The sequence below is a fragment of the Furipterus horrens genome, unplaced genomic scaffold (genome assembly GCF_987537825.1).
Source record: "Furipterus horrens unplaced genomic scaffold, mFurHor1.1.pri manual_scaffold_2, whole genome shotgun sequence".
NCBI lineage: Eukaryota > Metazoa > Chordata > Mammalia > Chiroptera > Furipteridae > Furipterus > Furipterus horrens.
Window position 1 is genome coordinate 11,745,238 of NW_028327172.1, and position 22,134 is coordinate 11,767,371.

Below are 22,134 nucleotides of genomic sequence, written 5' to 3' on the forward strand. Positions count from 1 at the left end.
TGCGCAGGGAGGCAGGAGAGGCAGAGAGTGAGCTCTCCCAGTGCCCCGGGAAGAAGAGGCACCAACACCTCAAAGCTTTTCCATTCCCGGCTCAGCAGCGAAGTCCGCAGAGGAGAGAAGCCAGTGACCTTTCCTTCCTGTCCCACTCCCAGGACAGCTAGAACCCAAACGGCCTGACGTTAATTACTAAGGAAGAGCGCCGGGCTGAGAACATCCCCTCGCAGGAAACCACGAAGGGGAGCCAAAGCCTTTGAAGATGTTACTTGGCTTTTCTTGTTTATCATCAACCTGGACCCAGTGCTCCTGTTTATAGCATTTATCTCCATTTACTATTTTCTAATTTATCTGTTTGCTCATTTGTTTATATTGCAAGACAATTCAAATACCATAAAATCCGCCCTTTTTAAAAGTATATATTGTTTTTCAGTATATTAACAAAGTTGTGCGACCATCGCGCGGTCTAATTCCAGACGGTCTAATTCTCGCTCACCTGCGTGCTCCCAAGGCGAGCCTGCCGCACTCCGGAGCTTCGAGGACAACTCCCATAAGCACCTTCCTCTCTCAGCCACACATGGGACCAGAAGCTGCGAACAGGGCCCGCCCTTGCAGCCTCAGAACCTGCCTGCAGCCTGCGGTCAGGGACCGTTCTTCACTGTGAACATTAACACCCTCCTTTAAGACGGGCAGCAGGGCATGAACACGAGCACGGCCGGCAGAGGGCAGCACACCCACCCTGGGAGGGTGGTAGTCTCTCGGGAGCAGGGCGGCTGTGTGTGCTCCAGCCTTGACCTCTGCTCCTTGGTGAGCAGAAACTTACCCCGGTCCGGTGGGACCAACAGGCAAGCTGGGGCAGGGTGACAGGGCAGGGGCTTTCTATCTGAGGGACATGTGGCTGGGTCCCAGCAGCACGTGTGAGAAGGATTGAGGGGTTTCCTTCCTTCCTTCCTTCCTTCCTTCCTTCCTTCCTTCCTTCCTTCCTTCCTTCTTCCTTTTTTTTTGAAAGAGAAATGTGTGGGGAAGGGAGAGTACACACTGGGTTCTTGTCTTGAGGATTTTATTTATTTTTTAAAAAGATTTTATTAATTTATTTTTAGAGAGAAGGGAAGGAAGGAAGAGAGGGAGAGAAACATCAATGTGCGAGAGATACATAGATCAGTTGCCTCGCGCACACTCCCCAAATGGGGACCTGGCCCACAACCCAGGCACATGCCCTGACTGGGAATCGAACCGGTGACTTTTGGGTTTGCAGGCCAGCATTCAATTCACAGAGCCACACCAGCCAGGGTGGACTGAGGGGTTTTCTTGATTGCAAGCAGTGAGACTGGTTGCTGGAAAAGGCCCCTGGATCTCAGCTTTTATTACCAGCAATACCTACTACCCTGCTCAGCCAGAAACCTGGGAGTGAGTCTTCCTGGCATCCTGGACACTCCCTCCTTTGCCCACCCACATCAATCAACCACCACGTCCTATTAGTCCTACCCCTGACATTTCACTTGTATTTCTCTACTTTCCTTCACAGCAACCATCTGATGTCCACCTCCACCTCTCAACATTTTTTTTTATTGATTGATTTTAGAGAGAGACAAGTGGGGAGAGAGAGAGAAGAAGCGGGGAGAGAAAGAGAGAAACATCGATTTGTGGTTCCACTTACTTAAGCATATTCACTGGCTGATTCTTGTATGTGCCCTGACTGGGGATGGAACCTGCAACCTTGGTGTATCATTGGGATGTTCTAACCAACTGCCAGGGCTCCACCTCCACCTCTTCGTCCTGGACTATGGGATGACCTCTTCCGGTTTCCTGCAACTTCTCTTGCCTTCTTCTAATTAAGTGGCCATACTGGGGTCAGAAAGATCTTTTTTAAGATGCAAATTTGACCATTTTACAACTCATGGGGCTCCCATCACCCTCAGAACAGAGTCCTATTGTTACCCACATGTTCTACCCTCTGCCTCCCCTCTCCTTCCAGACTGCTCTCTATAGGCAGTGACCCTCATTATATTTCAGCCAGAGCGATCCTTCAGTTCTTCCCAATGCTGCCTCCTTCCTCAGGCCCTTCAGACAAGGCAGTCCCTCTACCTGTGATGCCCCCCGCCCTCCAGGCCCCTCTCCTCACCTACCTGAGGCCCACTTACCCTTCAAGGTTGCAGCCTACACTGCACCTCTCCGGGGACCCTTCTTTATGCCAGACTAGGGAAGGCCTCCCTGCTACTGGCTCGCACCGTTCTCTGCTGCCTCCTCACACTGTTCACGTCTGTCTTTGCCCTGGAACTGTGAGACCTACCAGGTGACCCTGCTGTCTCTCTGTTGCTCGACTCCAGGGCCCAGCACAGTGCAGGGTACGTAGCAGTCACTCAGTAAATACTTGTTGAGTGAAGGAAAGCATGAACAAATGAATCAGAGAGGCCACGGTGCCCTTTCTTTTCCCCTGGCCGGGTGAAAGCTGGATGCTAGATTCAGCTGTGGACAGTCCACTCAAGAGGAATAAACCAGAGCCACAGAACAGGGGGCCAGAGAGGGGGAGAGTCTGCAGACCATGATACCAGACAAATGACTGCATTAGACCCTGCAGCTTGGAAGAGGGGTCTAAGGCGAAGTGAGGGCTGCCTCTGAGGTGATGTCACAGGGATCTAGCGTTTGGCTCCAGGAGGCTTTTCAAGCTTCTCAGCTCTGGGACCGTGGCTGCCTTGTGAAGCAGGGAGTTTCCTGTTGCCGGAGATATCCAAGCAGAAGCCTGAGAAGGCTCGTACTTCGCCCAAGTATGGAAGAGCTTCGGCCCGCTTTGACAGCCCCCAGCGTGGACAGAACTGACGGCTTCTTGTGTTAGCCGGGCGCTGGGGGAGAAGTAGTGTGCTGTCTGGAGGACTGTGGCGGCAGAAAGGCTGGAAGACTTAGAGAGAGTGATTTTAGAAACGTCATATGCTCGCTGTCCATCTCCAAACCAGTGCTCTGAACCGTAGGAAAAGGCAGGAAGGAGGCTTTCCAGGTCTGCCTTTGCCTTTGGTGACAGCGACAACCCATATCCCACAGACAGCTAGCTCCTTCATCCTGAACTCAAACTTGTCCCCACCCCCAGCGGCCTCAAGAAGGACTCTCTGGGAGAGGAGGTCATCCACATGTGCTGTTTTCCCGTTGATGGCAGTTGGCTCAACACCCCTTCCTGCCAGAGGCCTTCGGCTAACGTGCCAGCTGCTTCTGACACCTGGAGGAGCCGGGCCGCCCCTGCTTTGAAGTGCAGCCAACGTGGGGTTGCTGCCAGCGGGAGTCTGTACAAATCTGTTGGGTCGCAGAGGGATCCTTGCAGGCCATGCCTCCGGGCCAGAGAGAGGGCCTCTGGGGGAGAAGTAAAGGCGCCCCAGTTCAGGCTGGCTCGGAGCAGAACCACGTGAAGGGTGGGGTCCAGCGGCTGCGACTGGAATGGAGAAAGCACTTGGCAGGGTCCGAGCTAATCCTGCGGGGCTGGCCGTTCCTGCCCTCCCTCGCTGATTTCCAGCAGCTGGGGGTGGGCTGGCTGGCCGGCTGGGAGGTAAATGAGTGCCCAGGAAACAACAGGTTCCAGGCCAAACCTGCTGACTTGCCAATTTCCTATTCACCCTTCAGGGTCAGTGTTCCTGGGCTGGTGGCTGGAGCTGCACCCATTTTCCTGGAGTTCTGAGTCTGCAGCCCTGGGATCAGACGCCAGCTCCGGCACTCGCTGGCCAAGTTACCTTTTCTCCCCGAGCCTCAGTTTCCCTCGTGTAAAGAGGAAAGATAATCATCGTTCCCGCTTCATAGGACCCTTGTGAAGAGTCAGTATGATGATGTATTTTACCTAGTGTATAATGAGGAAACTGAGCCTCTTCTAGCTTGTTTAAGGTGCTGCTGGGAGAGCTCAAAATAGCAAAGAAAATATAGCTCAGAGGAAGTAAGTGCCGCCAGCACCCAGCCGGGCAGAGGCTCTTGGGCGGAAGCTGCCTTGATTCGAGTCCACACTGGGGGCAGCCAGCGCAGCCAGGGCCAGAAAGAAGAGCCCCCGTCCACGACTGCCCTGCTTGTTGGGGGTCACATGACCACTGTCCTTCATGAGTGTGTCCGCAGTCCGTCTGGGCTCAGTGCCCCTCCGCAGTCTGCGCTTTAATGTCAGGCCCATGAGTGAGAATAAACTGCACTCTGGTTCCCTCTTCCGGTGGGGGGGGGGGCGCAAAGGCTGTTGTCAAGGCTTCCTGGGTGACGCCTCCTTATGGTGGTCTGTCTTCTGGTCTGGGTGGGAGGTGACCATGTGCCACACAAGTTGCCACAGGTCCAGGCCCTCCCAGCAGGGAGGGATGTCCAGGTCAATGTTCTGCCCTGGCCCAGTCTGCACCACCAGGGGACCCCAAGCGCCCCCTACCCAGCGGTGCCTCGGAAGCTGATCCAGAGCGCGGGCAGTAACGGCAGTGGCGGCAGCGGTTACTGTGCCTCAGGGGCCCACTCTGTCAGCACTGCACAGCCGTCCTTCCCTGTCCCTCCACGTCAGTCCTGCGGGGCGAGCCCAGTGAGCATCCTCATGGACAACGGGGAGGGTCAGGGAGGTTCAGAAATGTGACCACCGTCACAAGCTGGCGGTGAAAGACCTGCGAGCCGGGCCGAGCGCAGGTCCCTCTGCCTGGAGTCAGTTCCTAGAGCGCTTGCAGCTGCGCCTGGGTTGCAGCAGTGGGCTCGGGGCTCTCCCGTGGCCGTAACACCTTCCTGCTGGCGGCGCTGTCCTTTCTGCCGCTCTTGCTGTTCGTTATCAGTGTACGTATAGCGACTGCCCTCAGGAGGGCTGGAAGCTCAGGTCCCAGGGATGTTTCTTCCAGCAGACAGCTCGAAGGACACAGTCACCGTTTAAACTCCATGCCCGGCCCCTCCCAAGAAGCCTTGCGTTACAGCTGGGGGAGAGCTGCTCCGTTCTCTTGGGGGAAAGCATACCTCGCTTCCCTGCACCTCACTGTAGGCAAGACCCTCCACTCCTAAAAGGATTACGACTCACTTTATTGCAACACGCACTTTACTGCAGTGGTCTGGACCCGAACCCACCATGTCTCCAAGGTGTCCCTGTACCCAAATACAATGCATGGCCGCAAACTCCTCAAGCTCTGGGCCTCTGGCTTCTTGGGGTCCTCTAGGCCGCTGCTGGTGAGAGCCTGGCTTCCTCCCGGGCTGCTTACCCCGGCACTGCCTTTCCTTTCCCTGCTCTCTACCTACACCTGGCCCATCCTTTTGGTTTTCAATGAAATATTGAAAACTTTAGAAAATTACAGAGAATAACATAACAAACACCTGCCTACCCACTAGCCAACTCGATCAAACCTTAACCTTTTCCATCCTTGCTTCCCTCTTTAAAAGCTTTGTAAACCATCACACATACTGTTGGAGCCACACGCAAACCCCTCCCTCCTTCCTCTCCTCCACACTTGGGGGTCTGGCCCTCATTTACTGAAACGTGGGGGCTAAGCATCCCTCTCTACTAACTCACACAAATGCCTACATTCTTAAAACATTAGGTAGCTGGGGTTTTTTTGCTCGTTTTCAAATCCTGTGTATCATTCAGTAACTTGATATTTTGCTAGTAGAGTAGATCTTAAAAGTTCTCATCACAAGAAAAAAATTTGTAGCTATGTATGGGGACAGATCTTAACTTGACGTATTGTGGTGGTCATTTTGCAATATATGCAGGTATCAAATGATAGCATACACCCGAAACATATAAAATGTTACATGTCAATTGCACCTCAATAAAAAAGAGAACGACAACAACAAAGAAGTCTGGCCGTCCCTGCGTGGTCTGAGCCATCAGGAGACCCCCGTCCACGAGGTGGCCACGCGGGAATGAAGTTCCTGAAGGACTCGCTGCTGCAGGGCTGGGTACTGCCTGGAGCTCGTTGGTCCTCCCCCTCCGGGGTGCCCAGCTCACGCCCGCCGCCACAGGACCTGGCCGCCCCCCATGCTTGCGGCGCTTAAGTCAGGCGCATGTGGAGGCGCCGCGCTCCCGGACAGGCGCCAGTGTACAGCTGCCCGGGACTCACAGTCTTTCACACACGTCCTCACAGGCTGCAGCCTCCTGCTGTGGCCCGAGCAGGGTGAGTCCCGCAGTGAGCTGGGACAGGCAGCGCCTCGCCTGGCAATAGTGACTGCTGTCAAGGCCCAGGCACCCCCATTTGCCATGCCGGGCAGAAGGCCGGGCTTGTGTGGGGGGAAGTTGGGGTCCTGAACAAAATGAGACTGGCTTACACAATCAGCGCACTTTCCGGGATACATACACTTTTTCTACGCACACCAGCTTGGGTGGCATTGGGGAAAGAACGGCATGTGGCGGGGAGGTGGGACGTGGCTGACAGAGAAGCCTGATGCTCCCACGTAGGCAGAAAGCAAACTTCCCCTAGTTCTGAATTCACCTCTAATTTGGCAGCCAGTGTCCTGATTATCACCCTAGGCCGTTCTGTCGTTCATGCTCACGTTCCCACAGTTCCCTCACTCTGCTGTTGGCACAGGCTGGCCACGGTACTTCCCCTTCCTCCCACCTAAAGGTCTGAAGCTTCGATCAAACCGTAGGCCTCCTGGTGAGGAGCGGTAAGCTTCTGGCCACAGCTAGGCAATATCACTCCAGGAGCCCTTGGTATCACTAACTGTAAGAATCTGCGGATTTAGAGGATTCTGTTACTTCTACTCTAACCTTGCAGTACTTACAAGGACCCGGGAGACAGGTGGCGCAGACACAGAACTGCGGGCTGAAACTCAGACAGAAGGCTCGCACTCCTAAACAAGCCCCCTGCCTTTCAGGAACAGGGAAGGAGGACAGTGACAGACACCAAGGTGATACGTCACGGAGTGGTGGCAAGCAGCAGCTGGTACCCGAGTAAACCAAATGTCGAGCTCCTTGAGCAGCAGAATCTATAACTTACTCATCGCTGTATTCCCAGTGTGTAACATAGCTCCTGGCACAAAACTGGCACTCAAGAAATACTTCATGAAATACTGATTCATGCTACAACATGGATGAACCCTTAAAACATGCCAAGGGAAAGAAACCAGTCACAAAGGACCATATAGTATATGATTCTATTTATTTTAAATGTCTAGACTTTAAAATAAATGGCTCATTGATAGGGACAGAAAGTAGGTTAGCAGTTGTCTAAGGCTGGGGATGATAAGGGGGTTTGGGCGTAATGACTAAAGGGTGCAGGATTTCTTTTTGGCCTAATTAAAATATTCTAAAATTGATTGAGGCAATGGATATAAATATATTTTGGGAATATACTAAAAGCCATTGAATTTAACGCTTTAAATGGGTGAATTATATGGTACTCCAAAATGCTATTAAAAAAGGAATATTTGGTTCTTGCTGGTGTGGCTCAGTGAATTGAGTGCCAGCCTGTGAATCGAAGGGTTGCAGGTTCGATTCCCAGGCAGAGCACATGCCTGGGTTGCAGGCTGGGTCCCCAGTTAGGGGTGTGTGAGAGGCAACCATACATTGATGTTTCTCTCTCTCTCTTTCTCTTCCCTTCTCCTCTCTCTAAAAATAAATAAAATCTTAAAAAAAATTGATCAATACATAAATGAATGAACAAATGAATATAGGATATAGTTCCTGACTTGTCCTTAGTTCCTTAGAACCATGTAAACTTCCAGACAAGGAATATTCATTGACACATCCACTCACTTGGGAGACACCTACGGAGTGCCCAGAACATATCTCGCTGCTACACTAAGCGGTAGTGATCAGCAGCAAACAAAACTGGTATGATCCTGCCTGCCGTCACAGAGTACACATCCACTACACTTCTTTTTTTAAAAGAATTCTTTAGGAATTTCTACTTAGAGACCACAGCTGATTTCTTATTATTCAGCTATATAGAAACTGTAGCTGATTTTTATTATTAAGTCCAGTCTTTAAGAATGCTAAATCCCTCCCACTAGACCCCCCCAAAAAATTTGGGGCTGAATTTTCCTTTAAATGATCTGATTCCAAAGGAGGAAATATCATTGGAAATTTGAAGCTAACTCTACTTGGCTGTTTTTAAATTACAAGAGATAATCTCCCACACCCTTTTAAGCTAAGGAGAAAAAAAAAATCTAATCCTCCTTTGGAGAGCAGAATAAGTTAAAATTATAAAACCTGAATTGCAGCTTTTACCAGTAACCAGTTGCCACAGCAAAAGGTAAGTATGCACTGGACAACGAGGGGTTCAAAAACCTGTAAAATTTTGGGTGTATGAACACTAAACAGGTTTTGCACATGACCAGCAAAATTAACAGGGGTGGGAACTGCAGGGCAGCCGCCCCGTGCGAGGCTGCTGTCAGCTGCCGGCAGCAGTGGATTTCCTGTCTTCCTGGTCAGCCAGGGGTCTGCTGGCTCATATTAGGAATGAGGGGATTCTTGGTGTAGTGTGGCCCATGCAGCTATGGTGTCAGGGGGTCAAGCCACCAAGCAGAAATGATGTCATGAAGTGTGAGGAGGTTGACAGCAAAGTCTTTGGATTCAGGTGAACCTGGGATTGTTTGTTTGTTTATTTAATCAATATGCTTTATTGATTTTAAGAGAGACAGGAAGGGGGACAGAGAGAGAGAAGCATTGATGTGAGACAGAAATGTTGATTGGTTGCCTCCCATACTTGCCTCGACTGGGGATCGAATCCGCAACCTCTTGGTGTACAGGATGATGCTCCAACCAACTGAGCTATCAGTAAGTCCAGGCAACACACTTAACGACTCTTTGAGCTGCGGCTTCCTCTTATTTTATTTTTTAATTGAGATATATCACTTTATTTTTCTGTAAAATGGGAAGTGACTTTTTATAAGGATTAAGTGAGATAATTAAGGTAAGTGGATTTAAATGAAAGAATAAAGGTAAATGCATTCATTATGATTTAGGGAAGCTGGGCATTTCAAAAAATTATTATTAGGACTTTGCTGTTGGAAAAATGGTGACGGTGGGCTTGCTTAACCCAGGGTTGTCTTAAACCTTCAGTTTGTAAAAAACATAGTATCTGTGAAGCACAGTAAAGTGAGGTGTGTCTGACCGAGTATTTTCCTAAAAATTCTGTTATGACACTTTTTAGAAAACAAGATTTTTTTTTTTTGCTCTACTGCCATTTGCTACCTTAGCTCAGGTTTTGTGTTAAAAGTTCAACTCATTTGATTAAAAACGTGAATGACAGTGACACCAAACCAGAAATTAGGGGGTTGTAACTATTTCTGCCAAGTCTTCCTGGTTCTGGAATGATCTTGAAAACCTCCTTTTAGCCTAAGGAATACAATTGACCCTTCCTTCAGTTGCACTTTATCACCTTCATGTCTCCCCAGTCTCCCACACCAACTCCCTTCCTCATAAGGCGCCGCCAGCCCTCGCCCCCTTTCTCAGAATATCCTCGGGGGTTTGTGTGCGCGTGTGCGCATGTGTGTGTTTGCCTCCTCATTTTGCCAGCCTCCAGCTCTCTCTGCAGACCCTACGGCTCCCCACAGAAACCACAGAGGATCCTTTGGTTTCCGTATGGATGCGTAGCAAGTGAGTATTATGTTTCTGGGAAAACCCCAAACAGACCTCTCTCCAAATGCCGGTTTCTCTCCTAATGGTTTTATTCTCCCCTAATGGTTTGTTTGTACACAGTTTGGCTTTTTCTAAAAAGCCTGGTTGCCCAAGGGGCTGAGCTGGCTCCAGGAGCCCGGGAGACGTACCTGGCTGCTTTCTGAGTCAGCTCCAGCGGGAAATCCGGGCACAATAATTGCAGCAAACAGTGATATTCTTTCATGGTCAGCAAGTCTGAAGTGGAAGTGGAGAGAAACACATTAGGTCTTTGCACGTGAACTTACTGCTCTCTTTTGGCTCATTTCATGGGTTTCGGGCCCAGTCTCAGTAGGGCTCTCTTTTGAAGGTTAGAGTTAAGCGTGTGTTAGCCACTAACCTCCAGGTGTGAGATTTTAAGATCAATATTTATACAAAGCTTTTCCTGGGGGGGAGGCCACCCAGCCACAACATTTTAGCCAAAGGAGCTTCACTGGTTTGAAAATTGGCAGGGAGAAGAGGGAACGAGGGGGCACCTTTATCAGCCTTCTTAGTTTGCTCTTCCTTATGTATAAAAATCTTTAAGAAGGAGTTATTTAAAAGCTGGTAAAATTTGCTGGAATTGTCTGGCACCGTAACATTCACCACAACATGCCCCCAAACCATCCACAGAATATCTGGAAGCAGTACTAAGGCAAACTCGGTCTTGCAGTGTATGGAGGAGAAGAATACAGTGTAGCGACCCGCAGGCCTTATTACTCTATCATCCAGTATTACGCAGACTGGCTTCTTTTCGGTGCCTGCACACAAATCTGGTCATCATATTATATAGTAAGCCAAGTTAGTGGTCTGAGGTATACAATCAAGGCAGACAAATAATTCCTGATATGCAGAAGCAGTGCTTTGGGAGAGATGAGCCAGGATGAGGCTCTGTGACCCCACAGAAGACTCAGAAAGGCAAAGCTCAGGAAGGTTTATAAGACCCCAAGGGAGAGGAAATACACTGATGCTTAAAAGTCATTTTGGTACTACATGTACCAATCCAAAAGGTTTTAGGTCAGTCATGCAGCAGCAATTCACAAGCAGTATTCCACAGGCATTTCAAATACGGAAGGACAGACTAATGGTAAAGCAAGAGCCGGCAACCTGGAAGCCATCCTAACTGGGAGAATGAGTGAGAGAAGGCAGTCCAGAGGGCACGGCCACATTTGGGGAATGAAGATGATCATAGGCACTTGGTTTCTTTGGACCTAAGTTAGCCCAAGCCACAGGAATTCAGATCTCCTGCCCCTGCTAGTTCGGTTGATGCTTTTCCAAGACAAAAACCCCAAATCCCCAGGGACCGGCCTGGGTTCCTACTCCTTTTTCATCAAAGTTCAATTCAAGGTGGGGGCAGAGAGTTAAACTAACCACACTGCCAAAGTCAAGGACACCAAGGAACAGAATCAGCGTCAATGTAGGTCAAAGGATCAAGATGGCTTTTGTGGCCTTCGTCTTGGCCACAATAGGGTGTGTACTTTCCTCTCCTCACTAGCCTGACCTCGGGCACAGCCCAATAGGAGGTTTTATTCTTCAACAGAAGGAATAATGGCCACTCGTCTCGTAGACTTGGGGTGAGGGACAGGAAAGGCAAAGGGAAGGGAGAAAAGCCACTGAATCTAATGTGTTCCCACTTTAATCTCACTCCAGAACTCCTTATATATGTGTAGAGAGAAGAGATTTCTTGCAGGAAGTAAATAAAGGGAAGTTCCATCTTTGCCTCATCAGTGCTTCTCCAGACTAAACTTTGGGTATACCTGATACCATTCTTGGAGGTGGGGGTCAATTTGTCTCACAGGAATTCACATTTATCCTCATAATTACCTGTAAAAAATCTTTGGGAAGATAAACAGGGTGAAGGAAATGAGAAGGAGAGAGAGAAAGAGTTGTGTAATCCCAAATGTAATCAAGAAGGACAAGGCTGGGAATCAATCTCCTGGTTCCAGATTCTTGGCTCCCTTTGGGTTCTTGATTGTATTCTAATTCATGTATTTCAATACCTGCTTCCCAAGGACAGAAAATTATTTACAAAAACAACTCTACTTCTCTAATGTAGTAACAGTCTCTCAGAAAAACAGAATACATCCTGCCCATCACTTGTGGAGCTTGACTTTCCCAAATGCAAAGTAAGGAAGATAGAGAGATGAATATAAGTCAGGCAAATAAACACTTGTACCACCCTGACTGTGGGAGGAAGGGGCTCTGCTTCTGTTGAAGTAGTGGTTAGAGAGCATCTAGGCCTGGTGATCTCCACGGTTAGAGAGCATCCAGGCCAGCTGATCTCCGTGGTGAGAGAGCATCCAGGCCTGGTGATCTCCGTGGTGAGAGAGCATCCAGGCCAGGTGATCTCCGTGGTGAGAGAGCATCCAGGCCAGGTGATCTCCGTGGTGAGAGAGCATCCAGGCCTGGTGATCTCCGTGGTGAGAGAGCATCCAGGCCAGGTGATCTCCGTGGTGAGAGAGCATCCAGGCCTGGTGATCTCCGTGGTGAGAGAGCATCCAGGCCAGGTGATCTCCGTGGTTAGATAGCATCCAGGCCAGGTGATCTCCGTGGTGAGAGAGCATCAAGGCCAGGTGACCTCCATGGAGAGGCATCTGTCACTTCGAGACACTCCTTGGCTGTACAGTGGGTACCTGGGAGAATGGTGAGTGGAAATGGTGAGTGGTATTTGTTCCAAAATCAGAACAAAGAAGAGCAAGTGGGAGCTAACCCCTTCCTGCCCCACAGGCTAGGGTTCAAATCTTGGTTTTGCAATTTACCAGGTGTGTAAATCTCTTTAAATCTCAATTTCTCATGTATAAAATAAAAATGATGATGCCTACCTTTCATGGTTGAAATCAAGATGAAAAGAGATGATGTTTATAAAGTACTCAGCAGAATGTCTAGAACATAGTAACTGCAAACAATGAGAGCTATTTTGGTTTTGTTTTTCAATCCTTGGAGCAAAGACAGGAGAGGAGAGGAGGAGGGTGTTTCTTGCTGATTTTAAACGCTAAACACCTAGGGGTGCTTTGCTTTGATTATTCTCTGTCTGGTTGCCTGAGCCAAACCTGTTTTTGAGTCCTCTCCTGCAGTATTCATTCGTATGATATTACCATGTGCCTCCTGGGTTCCAGGCGCCGTGTGACACAAATGAGCACACCAGCAGTCTCCCCAGTACCCAGGACTCACACTTGGGCATTAGTTAATCCTAAATGCTCCTGTCAACTTTGGGTCCCGGGGCTTTTAGAACTCTCCCAGATCTCCAAGGCTCTTCCAGACAGCCCTCTGTGCTTTAGGACTAATACTAGTGAGACTGAACAGTCCCTGAGGTCTCTGCTCAGGCCTTGAATTGGCTCACTTAACCTTCACAACAACCTTATGAAATAGACTCCATTATTCTCAGCCTCATTTCACAGGTAAGGGCATGGAGGCTCAGAGAGATTCAAGTACCCGGTGAGTGAGGAGAGAAGAGTCTAGAGCCTGGTGGACAGACTGGGAGGGAAAGAAGGGGGACTGAGGGCTGGCTGGGTGGGCTTAATAATGATAATACTAACAACTAACATTCTTTGAGCCCTTGCTGTGAACCAGGCGTTGTTCTCTCAAGGGTTTTACATGTGTTAACTCATCTAATCTCCACTATTGGTATTCCCATTGCACACACACAAACTCGGGCGGCGCATGCTTAAGAGGCAGGACTGGAATTCAAACTCAGGCATCTGGCTCCAAGGTTTACCCAACTAACATGTTCAGGATCTTGATCGTATCAGCCATTAATGTGTGAAGTCTTAAGAGCTTGCTTTCCCCTCCAAACAAACTGCAGAAACTAAATAGCTCCAGGTGAACTGGAATTTTTTTTTTTTCAGGTGAGAAATTGAGTCTGAGAGTTTCTAATTACTGTCAACAGGAAAGACTGCACCTCCAGCACCTCGGCTTGTGCTGGGGCCACAGGCCACGGGAGGGCTGGGGGTGGGGGGCAAGCACACCTGTGCTGGTGGCCACTCCATCATTGCTCACCCCAGCCGCTCAGCAGCCCGGCAGGTGCAGGGGAGGTAGGTGGTGAGTACCGACAGATGCCTTCTCTAGAGGAATCCCCACAATTAGGAAAGTTTCAGCCAGCCAGTCCTGAAAGTTCAAAGGCAAAGACATAAGAAGTCTTTGGTATGAGATCAAAATCAGAACACTCCACAAATTGGTGCTTCTTGTTTCGTGGGTGGTCAGAGCTATTCAACTTTCTTATTCTAAATCTCGTAATTGTCCCATCAACTCTGTCCCTGGCTCTAGACCAGAGGGTTTTGTGCATCTTTGATCCTATCATCTCTGGAGGCCGTACAGTGTAGGATTGTGGCTAATAGCATGAACTTCAGAATTACATCATCTGGGTCCAAATCTGAGCTTTGTCACTGATGTTGAATTACTTGCCCTTTAAGCACGCAACACCTCAGCTTCCCCATCTATAAAATGGGGACAATGATAGAACCAAGATCATATAGTTGCTGTGAATTAATGTGAAGTACTTAGAACAATGGCCATCATAAATGCTCTGTTAGAATTATTTTAGAAATAAAGAAACTGGGTTTTCTTTAACTCAAGTTAATTACTTTCTGAAGGGAACAGCTAGTGAGAGGAGGGAGGACTGAGATTCAGACCTACGCCTGCCTAGCTCCTAAGGTCCTGCGAGTTCTCCTCTAGCAGGTGGGATCCAGCTGGTGAGTGAAGGCCTTGACGTCTTCTTTTTTTTTTAATTTAATTTTTATTTTATTTTTACTTTAAAACATTTATACTCACCCAAGGACATTTATTCATTATTTTCAGAAAGAAAGGAAGGGAGAGAGAGAAACATCGAAGTGAGAGAGAAGCAGCTATTGGTTGCTGCCAGTACACGCCCAGACTGGAGATTGAACCCCTGCAATCTTGGTATGTTCCCTGACTGGGAATCGAACCTGCAACCTTGCAGTTACAGAGGATGCTCCAACCAACTGAGTCACACCAGCCAGGACAAGGCCTTGGCTTCATGCCAGGTGACTGAGAGAATTCACATCTAAACAAAACATATAGATACGCTGCAGCCTGCACATTACACAGGGCAGAGTAGTCAGGCAGGGCAGTTGTATGAGTGCAGAACCCAGACTTTGAAACCAGATGACCGGCTCTACTACTTACCACCAGTATGACTTGGAAAAGTTATACAACTTCTCTGAGCTCTGGTTTACACATTTAAAAATGTGAGTAACCACAGTACGTACCTAATAGATTGCTGTAAAAATCAAGTGAGGTCATTTATATATAAGACACTATTCTGGAAAATTAGCAAAGTGCTTAATAAAATGGTAGTATTATCTTATAATTATTAACCAATTAAAATTTGAAGTTCTGAAATTGAGAAATGTTTGAACTTAACTGAAGTCCTTACCATGATGCCTGGCACATACAAGTAAATATCTGTTGAAGGAATGAATGAGTGAAAACACACTTTGCATAGTGACTCAGATGAAAACTCACAGGGATGGGCTGACCTTGGCTTATACCACCCAGAAACCCCAGGGCCAGTGCACCCAGTAGACAGCTACAGATCACATCGGTACACCACCACCCTGCCCCTGCACAGCTGATCCTCTACGGAGGGAGGAGGTGGGCGTCATGGGTTACAGCCAGTGCTTGCAGCTGACTGGCCTGGGTAAATCCTTCCCATTGATCTGCCAACAGCAACCAGGACTGAACTACAAGAGGAGGGTGTACTCAGCCCACATGAAGGGCACACCTGGAGTACCCAGCTTGGGTGACAGGGGAGGCTGTGCCACTGGATCCTACAGACACCTACTACATTAGGCCATGATACCAAGACATGGAGTCATAACAGCTCTACCTAACAGAGAAACAAACACAGGGAGGCTGCCAACATGAGGAGACAAAGAAACATGGCCCAAATAAAAGAACAGCTCAAAACTCCAGGAAAAGAACTAAATAAAATGAAGATAAACAATCTATCAGATGCAGAGTTCAAGACATTTGCTATAAGGATACTCAAGGAACTTAGTGAGGACCTCAACAGCATGAAAAAGATCCAGTCATAAACAAAGGATACACTAATTGAAACAAAAAGCAATTTACAGGGTAACAACAATTTAATGGTAGAAGCCAAGAATCAAATCAATGATTTGGAACATAAGGAAGCAAAAAAATAACCAATCAGAACAAGAAGAAGAAAAAATAATTTAAAAAATATGAGGATAGTATAAACACCCTTGGACAACATCAAGATGTCCAACATTCACATCAAAGGGGTACCAGAAAGAGAAGAGAAAGAGCAAGAAATTGGAAATCTATTTGAAGCATAATAAAAGAAAACTTCCCTAATTTGGTGAAGGAAATAGACATGCAAGTCCAGGAGGCATAGAGAATCCCAAACAAGATGACTGCAAAGAGGCCAACTCTAAGACACATTATAATTAAAATGCCAAAGGTTAAGGATAAAAAGAGAATCTTAAAAGCTGCAAGAGAAAAGAAGCTAGTTACCTATAGGGGAGTTCCCATAAGACTGTCAGCTGATTTCTCAAAAGAAACTTTGCAGGCTAGAAGGGCCCTATTGGCAAGAAATATTCAAAGACATGAAAAGCAGGGAGCTACAGCCAAGATTGCTCTACCCAGCAAAGCTATCATTTAGAATCAAAGGGCAGATAAAGAGCTTTCCAGACAAGAAAAAATTAAAGGAATTCATCACCAAACCATTATTAGATGAAATGTTAAAGGGATATATTTAAGAAAAAGAAGATCAAAACTATGAACAATAAACTGGCAAAAATACAGATCTATCAACAATTGAATCTAAAATACAAACTAAGCAAACAAGAACAGAGACAGAATCATGGATACTGAGAGCATTTTGATGGTTGCCAGATGGGAGGGGAGTGTGGGAAATGGATGAAGAGGTGAGGGGATTAAGAAGTACAAATAGGTAGTTACTGAATATCCGTTGGGATGTAAAGTACCATATAGAAAATGGAGTAGCCGAAGAACTTATACGCATGACCCATGGACATGAACAATGGTGGGGTGACTGCCTGAGGGAGTGAGGGGTGCCGGTAGAGGAAGGGCAAAGGGGGAAAATTAGTACAACTATAATAGCATAATCAACAAAATATAATTTTTTAAAAAAAGGAAATTCACAGGGACAAAGTTCTGTCACTGTGTGAACACAGAGAGTGGGACTCTTTAGGCAGAGGAGGCATAAGGGGATTCAGGAGCTAAAAAGTGCTGAAAGTGGAAAACGTGCTGTGTGGGAGCCACCATAACTCTCAGGAAACACAGTAAGTCATGGGCTTGCTGACTCCTAGCACCTTCTCATCAAGTGCTCAGCTCAATCAACCTGAATATTTATTTTCATAGGGGCAACAATTTTACCTTGAAAATCAGAGAAAGCCTAGGAGTTACTTCCTTGTAATTCGGTTTCCCACTGTTACAACTCTAGCCTGAATACTGTAGTTTCTAAGATAAGCAGTCCCTGATGCAAAATATTCTTTCATTGGTTATCTTTAATCCTAGGGGGTGATAGATGAGGTTACTTTGGCTAAGAAAATGAATCTAGTAAGAAATTACTGATGTCCACTATATTCAAGGGCTAACTTATTCTCCCTTGTTTTCTTGGAAAAGAAGCACAAAGATGTTGTCTTGTCTTTTCTACATCTGGTTTGCCTTCTTGCTGTGGAAATTCCTGCCTCTGAAGCTCCGTGGGGGCAGCTTAGTCATCTCTCCAAACTCCTCACAGATCGCCATATGTGTCCACAGCATTGGCTCAGAGGGGCTGCGGCGGTGTGTGGTTGTAGACTCAGATGCCTCTGCTCTTCCTGGGAAACGGTGTGTTTTCCAGGGTCAAAGTGGTGTCACTAAAGGAGATCGATCAGTGGAGGAGTGCCAGATGGAAGAAACGGGGGCCATTTCTTTGTCCCTTACTAAGAAAAAGCCCTCCTCAAAGCCTGAATCAAGAGTTTTTAGCTCCAAAAGTATGTGGACAGAATGAGGTTTAGTCTGAATTCATTTGTATGAGTGTCTACATGTTGATGGCGGGGTGAGCTAGCGCTGGGACAAGAACTGGGAGTAATGAAATGCTACCAAGCCACGGGGAATCCCAGAGGACTGAGCAACTTCTAGTTGGTTGGCTGCATGATCTCAATAGGAATGACCACAAAGGCCAGAGAACACCACAGCCCATGAGTGGACTCTCCAATTTTCAGTTGCAATTGTGTTTATGTTCTTTTAGGCAGGGGTTGTGAAGGCTCATTCTAAATGACACTCACCCTCAGCTAGGCTGCTGTGCCAAGAGGTGCTCGGAAGGACATGGATAGTTCAGGGCATGACCATATAACCCCTTCCGGTCCCCAGGGCCCTGAGGCTTTGGTACCAGTCCGCAGCTGAGTAAATACCCCTCAGTGCTACTCTGCAAGAATGGGGAAGGGAATGAGGGAGAGTGGGGGCAAGGAGAGGAAGGAGGCAAGACATCCGACGGCTTTGCGCCCCATGTAGCGCCTGGTACGACAAATCACAGGAAGGTTCTCACATCCCAGGGCCGTGTTTCTGTCAAGCAAAGCCCCAGAAGAACAGCAGGTTGTGTTCTTCAATTTTATCTTCTTTGGCAGCACTGTTGTTTTATGTTAAATGGAGGGAAATAGTAATTAGTTTACTGAAAGGGAAGTGATTTTACAAAAGAAATGAGAAGCAATGGTTTCCAGCGGCACCTGTGGGGGAAAGCACGTGGGCCGTTATTAACACTACGCCTTGCCAGCCCGTTAGTCTCCAGAGCATGATTGGTGTGTTCAAATAGGGGCAGAAAGCCAGACGCTTTAGTTTTATATTTTATTATGACTAAGCCCAACATCAAGTGACTGTTTCTATTTGACTAGTGTATATGTTCTAGGCAAAGTATTAAATCATACATAAATAGTAACAATTTCATGGCAGTTTTGAGAATGAACAAAAGCAACTCCCCAGGAACTGTTTCTAGTACGCAAAGATTAAAGAAACGGGAGCACTGCACATTTCTAACCTGGGATGGTGTATGGCACATCATGGCAATCTGATCAGGTTTACAGGCTCATCATGGCCGTCCCTAGCCACTACTGTGGGACTGAACTAGAGGCCTGGTCTGATATGATAAGAACCCCCATACCGTGTCAGACCTGCGGGAGTGTTGCCCTGTCTTCTGTCCATCATGATGGGGCTATTGAGAGTTGGAGGACCAAGGCAAGGCTTGGTTCTGGGGAAGGTCACTGTCTTAGACAACTTTGGTGACGTGAAACATAAGCAGGCTTGCACATGCCCAGAGTGGGCCCACATATGGCAGTAGGAAAGGAAGTACCAGTGCCAGCAGCAAAAGGGCTGGTTACTCTGGCATGGGCAGAGTCTCCTGACCATTTATTGGGGAAATGGCAGGCAGCTCTGGACATCAAAATGTGGAGCAAGATCTTGGCACCATAAGTTCCCCCAGGGCCCAGCAGCCCATTAGGGAAGTTATTTCAAGCCTAGTGTGTACCCTACCATTCATTCTAATCCAGAGACCAACTAGTCCAGCTTTGCCAGGTGTTGCTGCTTCAGGTTTTTGTTTGGAAATGAGAGGGTAGGGTGTGTTCTTTGAAACAGAGACCTCAGAGCCAAGATGTAATTCTCATCCAGGAAGAAGCAGGTGCCGTGGCAAACTCCTGCGACCCACTCTTATTCTTAATTGAACAGAAATGGTTCAACGGGCATGAGAGCTGGAGTGGAAAATAAACTCAGTCCCTCCTCATGGTAACTAAAGGTGTGTGTCTGGAATATGTCACTCAATCTTTGAAAGAGAGGCAGTGTCTTACATTTCCTATATGGGTCTTTATGGCCAGGGTGAGGGCTTTCACGCTGGTTTATTGGGGGATATTCTGTTCTACCACAGAGACATATTGTAATATAGAGAAAAAACTTAGGTCTGAGTTCTGCAAAGAACTCATTACATTTTTCGGGGTCTCCATTTTCTCACCTATAAAATAAGGAAGTTGTGGTGTGTGAGGGTTGAAAAGAATTTTAAACAGATATACTTGTTTCTCCCAGTGGGAATCTTCTAAGGAAGGAACCTCAATGTCTAACACAGATAAACAGTCTTTCTTGCCCAACTTTCTCCTCAGCAGCTCTCACCCAGGCTAATGTTGTGAGGAATAAGGTGGGGGGGACAGAAGGCCTGAGGTGCCGCTTTCAAACTCCAGGGCTCTGCAGAGGACAGTTAAAACACCTGGCTCTAACCCCTCAGTGGGTCTGATAACACATGGCTATGAGTGCAGGCCCCGAGTCAGCCAACCAGAATCCAGATCTTGGTTCTTCAGCTAGCTAGTCATGTGACATTGAGTAAGCCAGTTAGAAATCAGTGAATATTAATAATAATAATATTGTTATTATAACAATATAATACTAATACTAATTATGAAGAGTTCTTGAGAGGATTAAAAGAGATGATTGAGAGAGAGAGAGAGAGAGAATGGAGAGTGCTAGCTAGTATATGACACAGGGGAAGCGCTCAATAAACAGGACCTGCTCTTGTTACGGCTCTCCTTCATCTGAGGCACACAGGTGGGGCAGCACCTGCATAACAGAAGGCATAATTCACGGAGACCTCCAGCTCAAGCCAGTGGGTGGCTAGAACAATCTTATGTCTTATCTCATGATTATTTTATCTTGCCTCGTTCTTCATTGATGAATGAATGAATAGACTTCCTTTCTGAAGGCAGGGGCACACCACTTTTCTTGATAGCCAATGACTGCTAATCCTCTATCATCTCACTATTAAAAGTGCCAACGAGCCCTGGCTGGTGTGGTTCAGTGGACTGAGTGCTGGCCTGCGCACAAAAGGTCGCCAGTTTGATACCTGGTCAAGGCACACGCCTGGGCTGCAGGCCAGGTCCCCAGTTGGTATTGTGCCCATCAGTGCATTTCTTGCACATTGAGGTTTCTCTCCCTCTCCTTCTCCTTCTCTTCCCGTCTTTCTAAAAATAAATAAAGTCTTTAAAAGAAGTGCTGATGAGTCATATTGGTATCATTTGCATTATCACTTTTGATCCCCATAAGAATCTTATGGGGTAGGAAGAGGCTGCCGGTATTGTTTCTATTTTTATAAGCAAGGAAAATGAGCCTCAGCAAGGGACAAAATCACCAAGTGAATGGCAGAGCCATGATCAAACCAAGCCTTCTTGTTCCAGGGCAAGGCCTCTTCCTACCACACAGGCTCCCTCCGTCCTTTTCCTTCCCTGAGCCCCGGGGAACTAAGCCACTTTTATTTCTGCTGTGGATGAAGAACACCTAGCACAGTGAATTCCTCAACGAGAATGCAGTAAGCCTTAGCTGCAACTGCTATTATCGCTGTCATTGTTAATTTTTAAATCTGCCACCAGCTAGTCCGTCCCCCTCATCCTTCTCAGCTGGCTGCAGGGTCAGACGCAGCCGATCTGGCTCCCCACTTCCTTGCTGTGGGTAAAACAAACCGTCAGAACTTTTCTAGTTCAGGTGACTTGCTTTAGAGAAGGGATAACAAAAGTAAACCATTTTAAGCTATGATAAGCCAGTATCTGAAAATGTAATAGGACTAGACACAGATTAGCAAGAGAAAAGTATATTTAATACACACAAAAAATACTTCCTAAAAAGAAAAATAAAAGGAAAATAAAAGAACTTAAAAAAATACTTCCAAATACTTTTTTCCTTTTCAGTGTAAAATCAGGCTGATAGTTGGAATGGAATTTTATAAGCTATCAACAAAACTGTCTGATGAGGACTTGTCTGAGAAAGCAAGCCATAGAAAACAAAAACCAATAAAAGTTATTATATCTCTGGGCTTTCCACTGTCCAAAGTAGCCACAGAATAAATAAGAAGTGAGACAGATTATGCATTTGATTTGCTTAAAATGCATTTTCTTTCTTTTCTAAGTAAATATAAAAAGGAGCAGTGGCTGACAGAGTTACTCACTGAGGGTGAGTTGAACCAAGATGGACTAAAAATAAAAAACCAATCTAAAGTTCCCTGGTTCTCGATGGCTGTGTGAGCAGGGAAAGACTGTTGCCAGCATGTAGGCGTATTTATAAAGACCACAGCCTGTTCTCTTGTCAGAATCCACTAACTTCCACCAATAATGATGGATTTATGGCTACCCATCAACTAAAAAAATAGACTGAGGGAACAAAAACAGCAGGAACCAGAAAAGAGGGTTGGATATAGCTAAGCACACACATCCCTCCCGATGAAGCCACCTTTGTCTTTCCTGCTGTGTTCCTTTGTGGGCATATATAATGTAGCATATCTATAATTACATGTATATGTGTGGGTAAGAGAGAGAGGCAGCTAGGGACAGAAGGGTGTTCGACTGTTTGGGGACTGGATGTGAAAGGAAATTGATGTTAGTAGTTACTGTTCCTTAAAGCTATCAGCTTTGTTTTTCAAAGTATGGTTTTCCTGGTAAGAGACTCTCTGCCTGTAATGTGGGTGGGTATATCACTCATCTTATTTTAATAAAAATGTGAACCAAATGATAGTGGCTTTCCATCCTGGGAAGTGATACAATGGTTAGGTTTTCCGAATCCTGATCCTTATCTTTTAGTAGGACTGG

At 47.0% G+C, this 22,134-nt stretch overlaps 1 protein-coding gene across 3 annotated transcripts in view; it reads right to left on the reverse strand.

The window, feature by feature from the left end:
• CSTPP1 (centriolar satellite-associated tubulin polyglutamylase complex regulator 1) overlaps positions 1-22,134 on the reverse strand; it is a 161,546-nt gene that overhangs the window by 8,916 nt on the left and 130,496 nt on the right. For all 3 annotated transcript variants that reach the window (XM_090261785.1, XM_090261782.1, XM_090261789.1), the window contains exon 4: positions 9,676-9,760. In XM_090261785.1, coding sequence (XP_090117911.1) covers positions 9,676-9,760 — 85 coding nt within the window. The remainder of the gene's footprint in view (positions 1-9,675; positions 9,761-22,134) is intronic.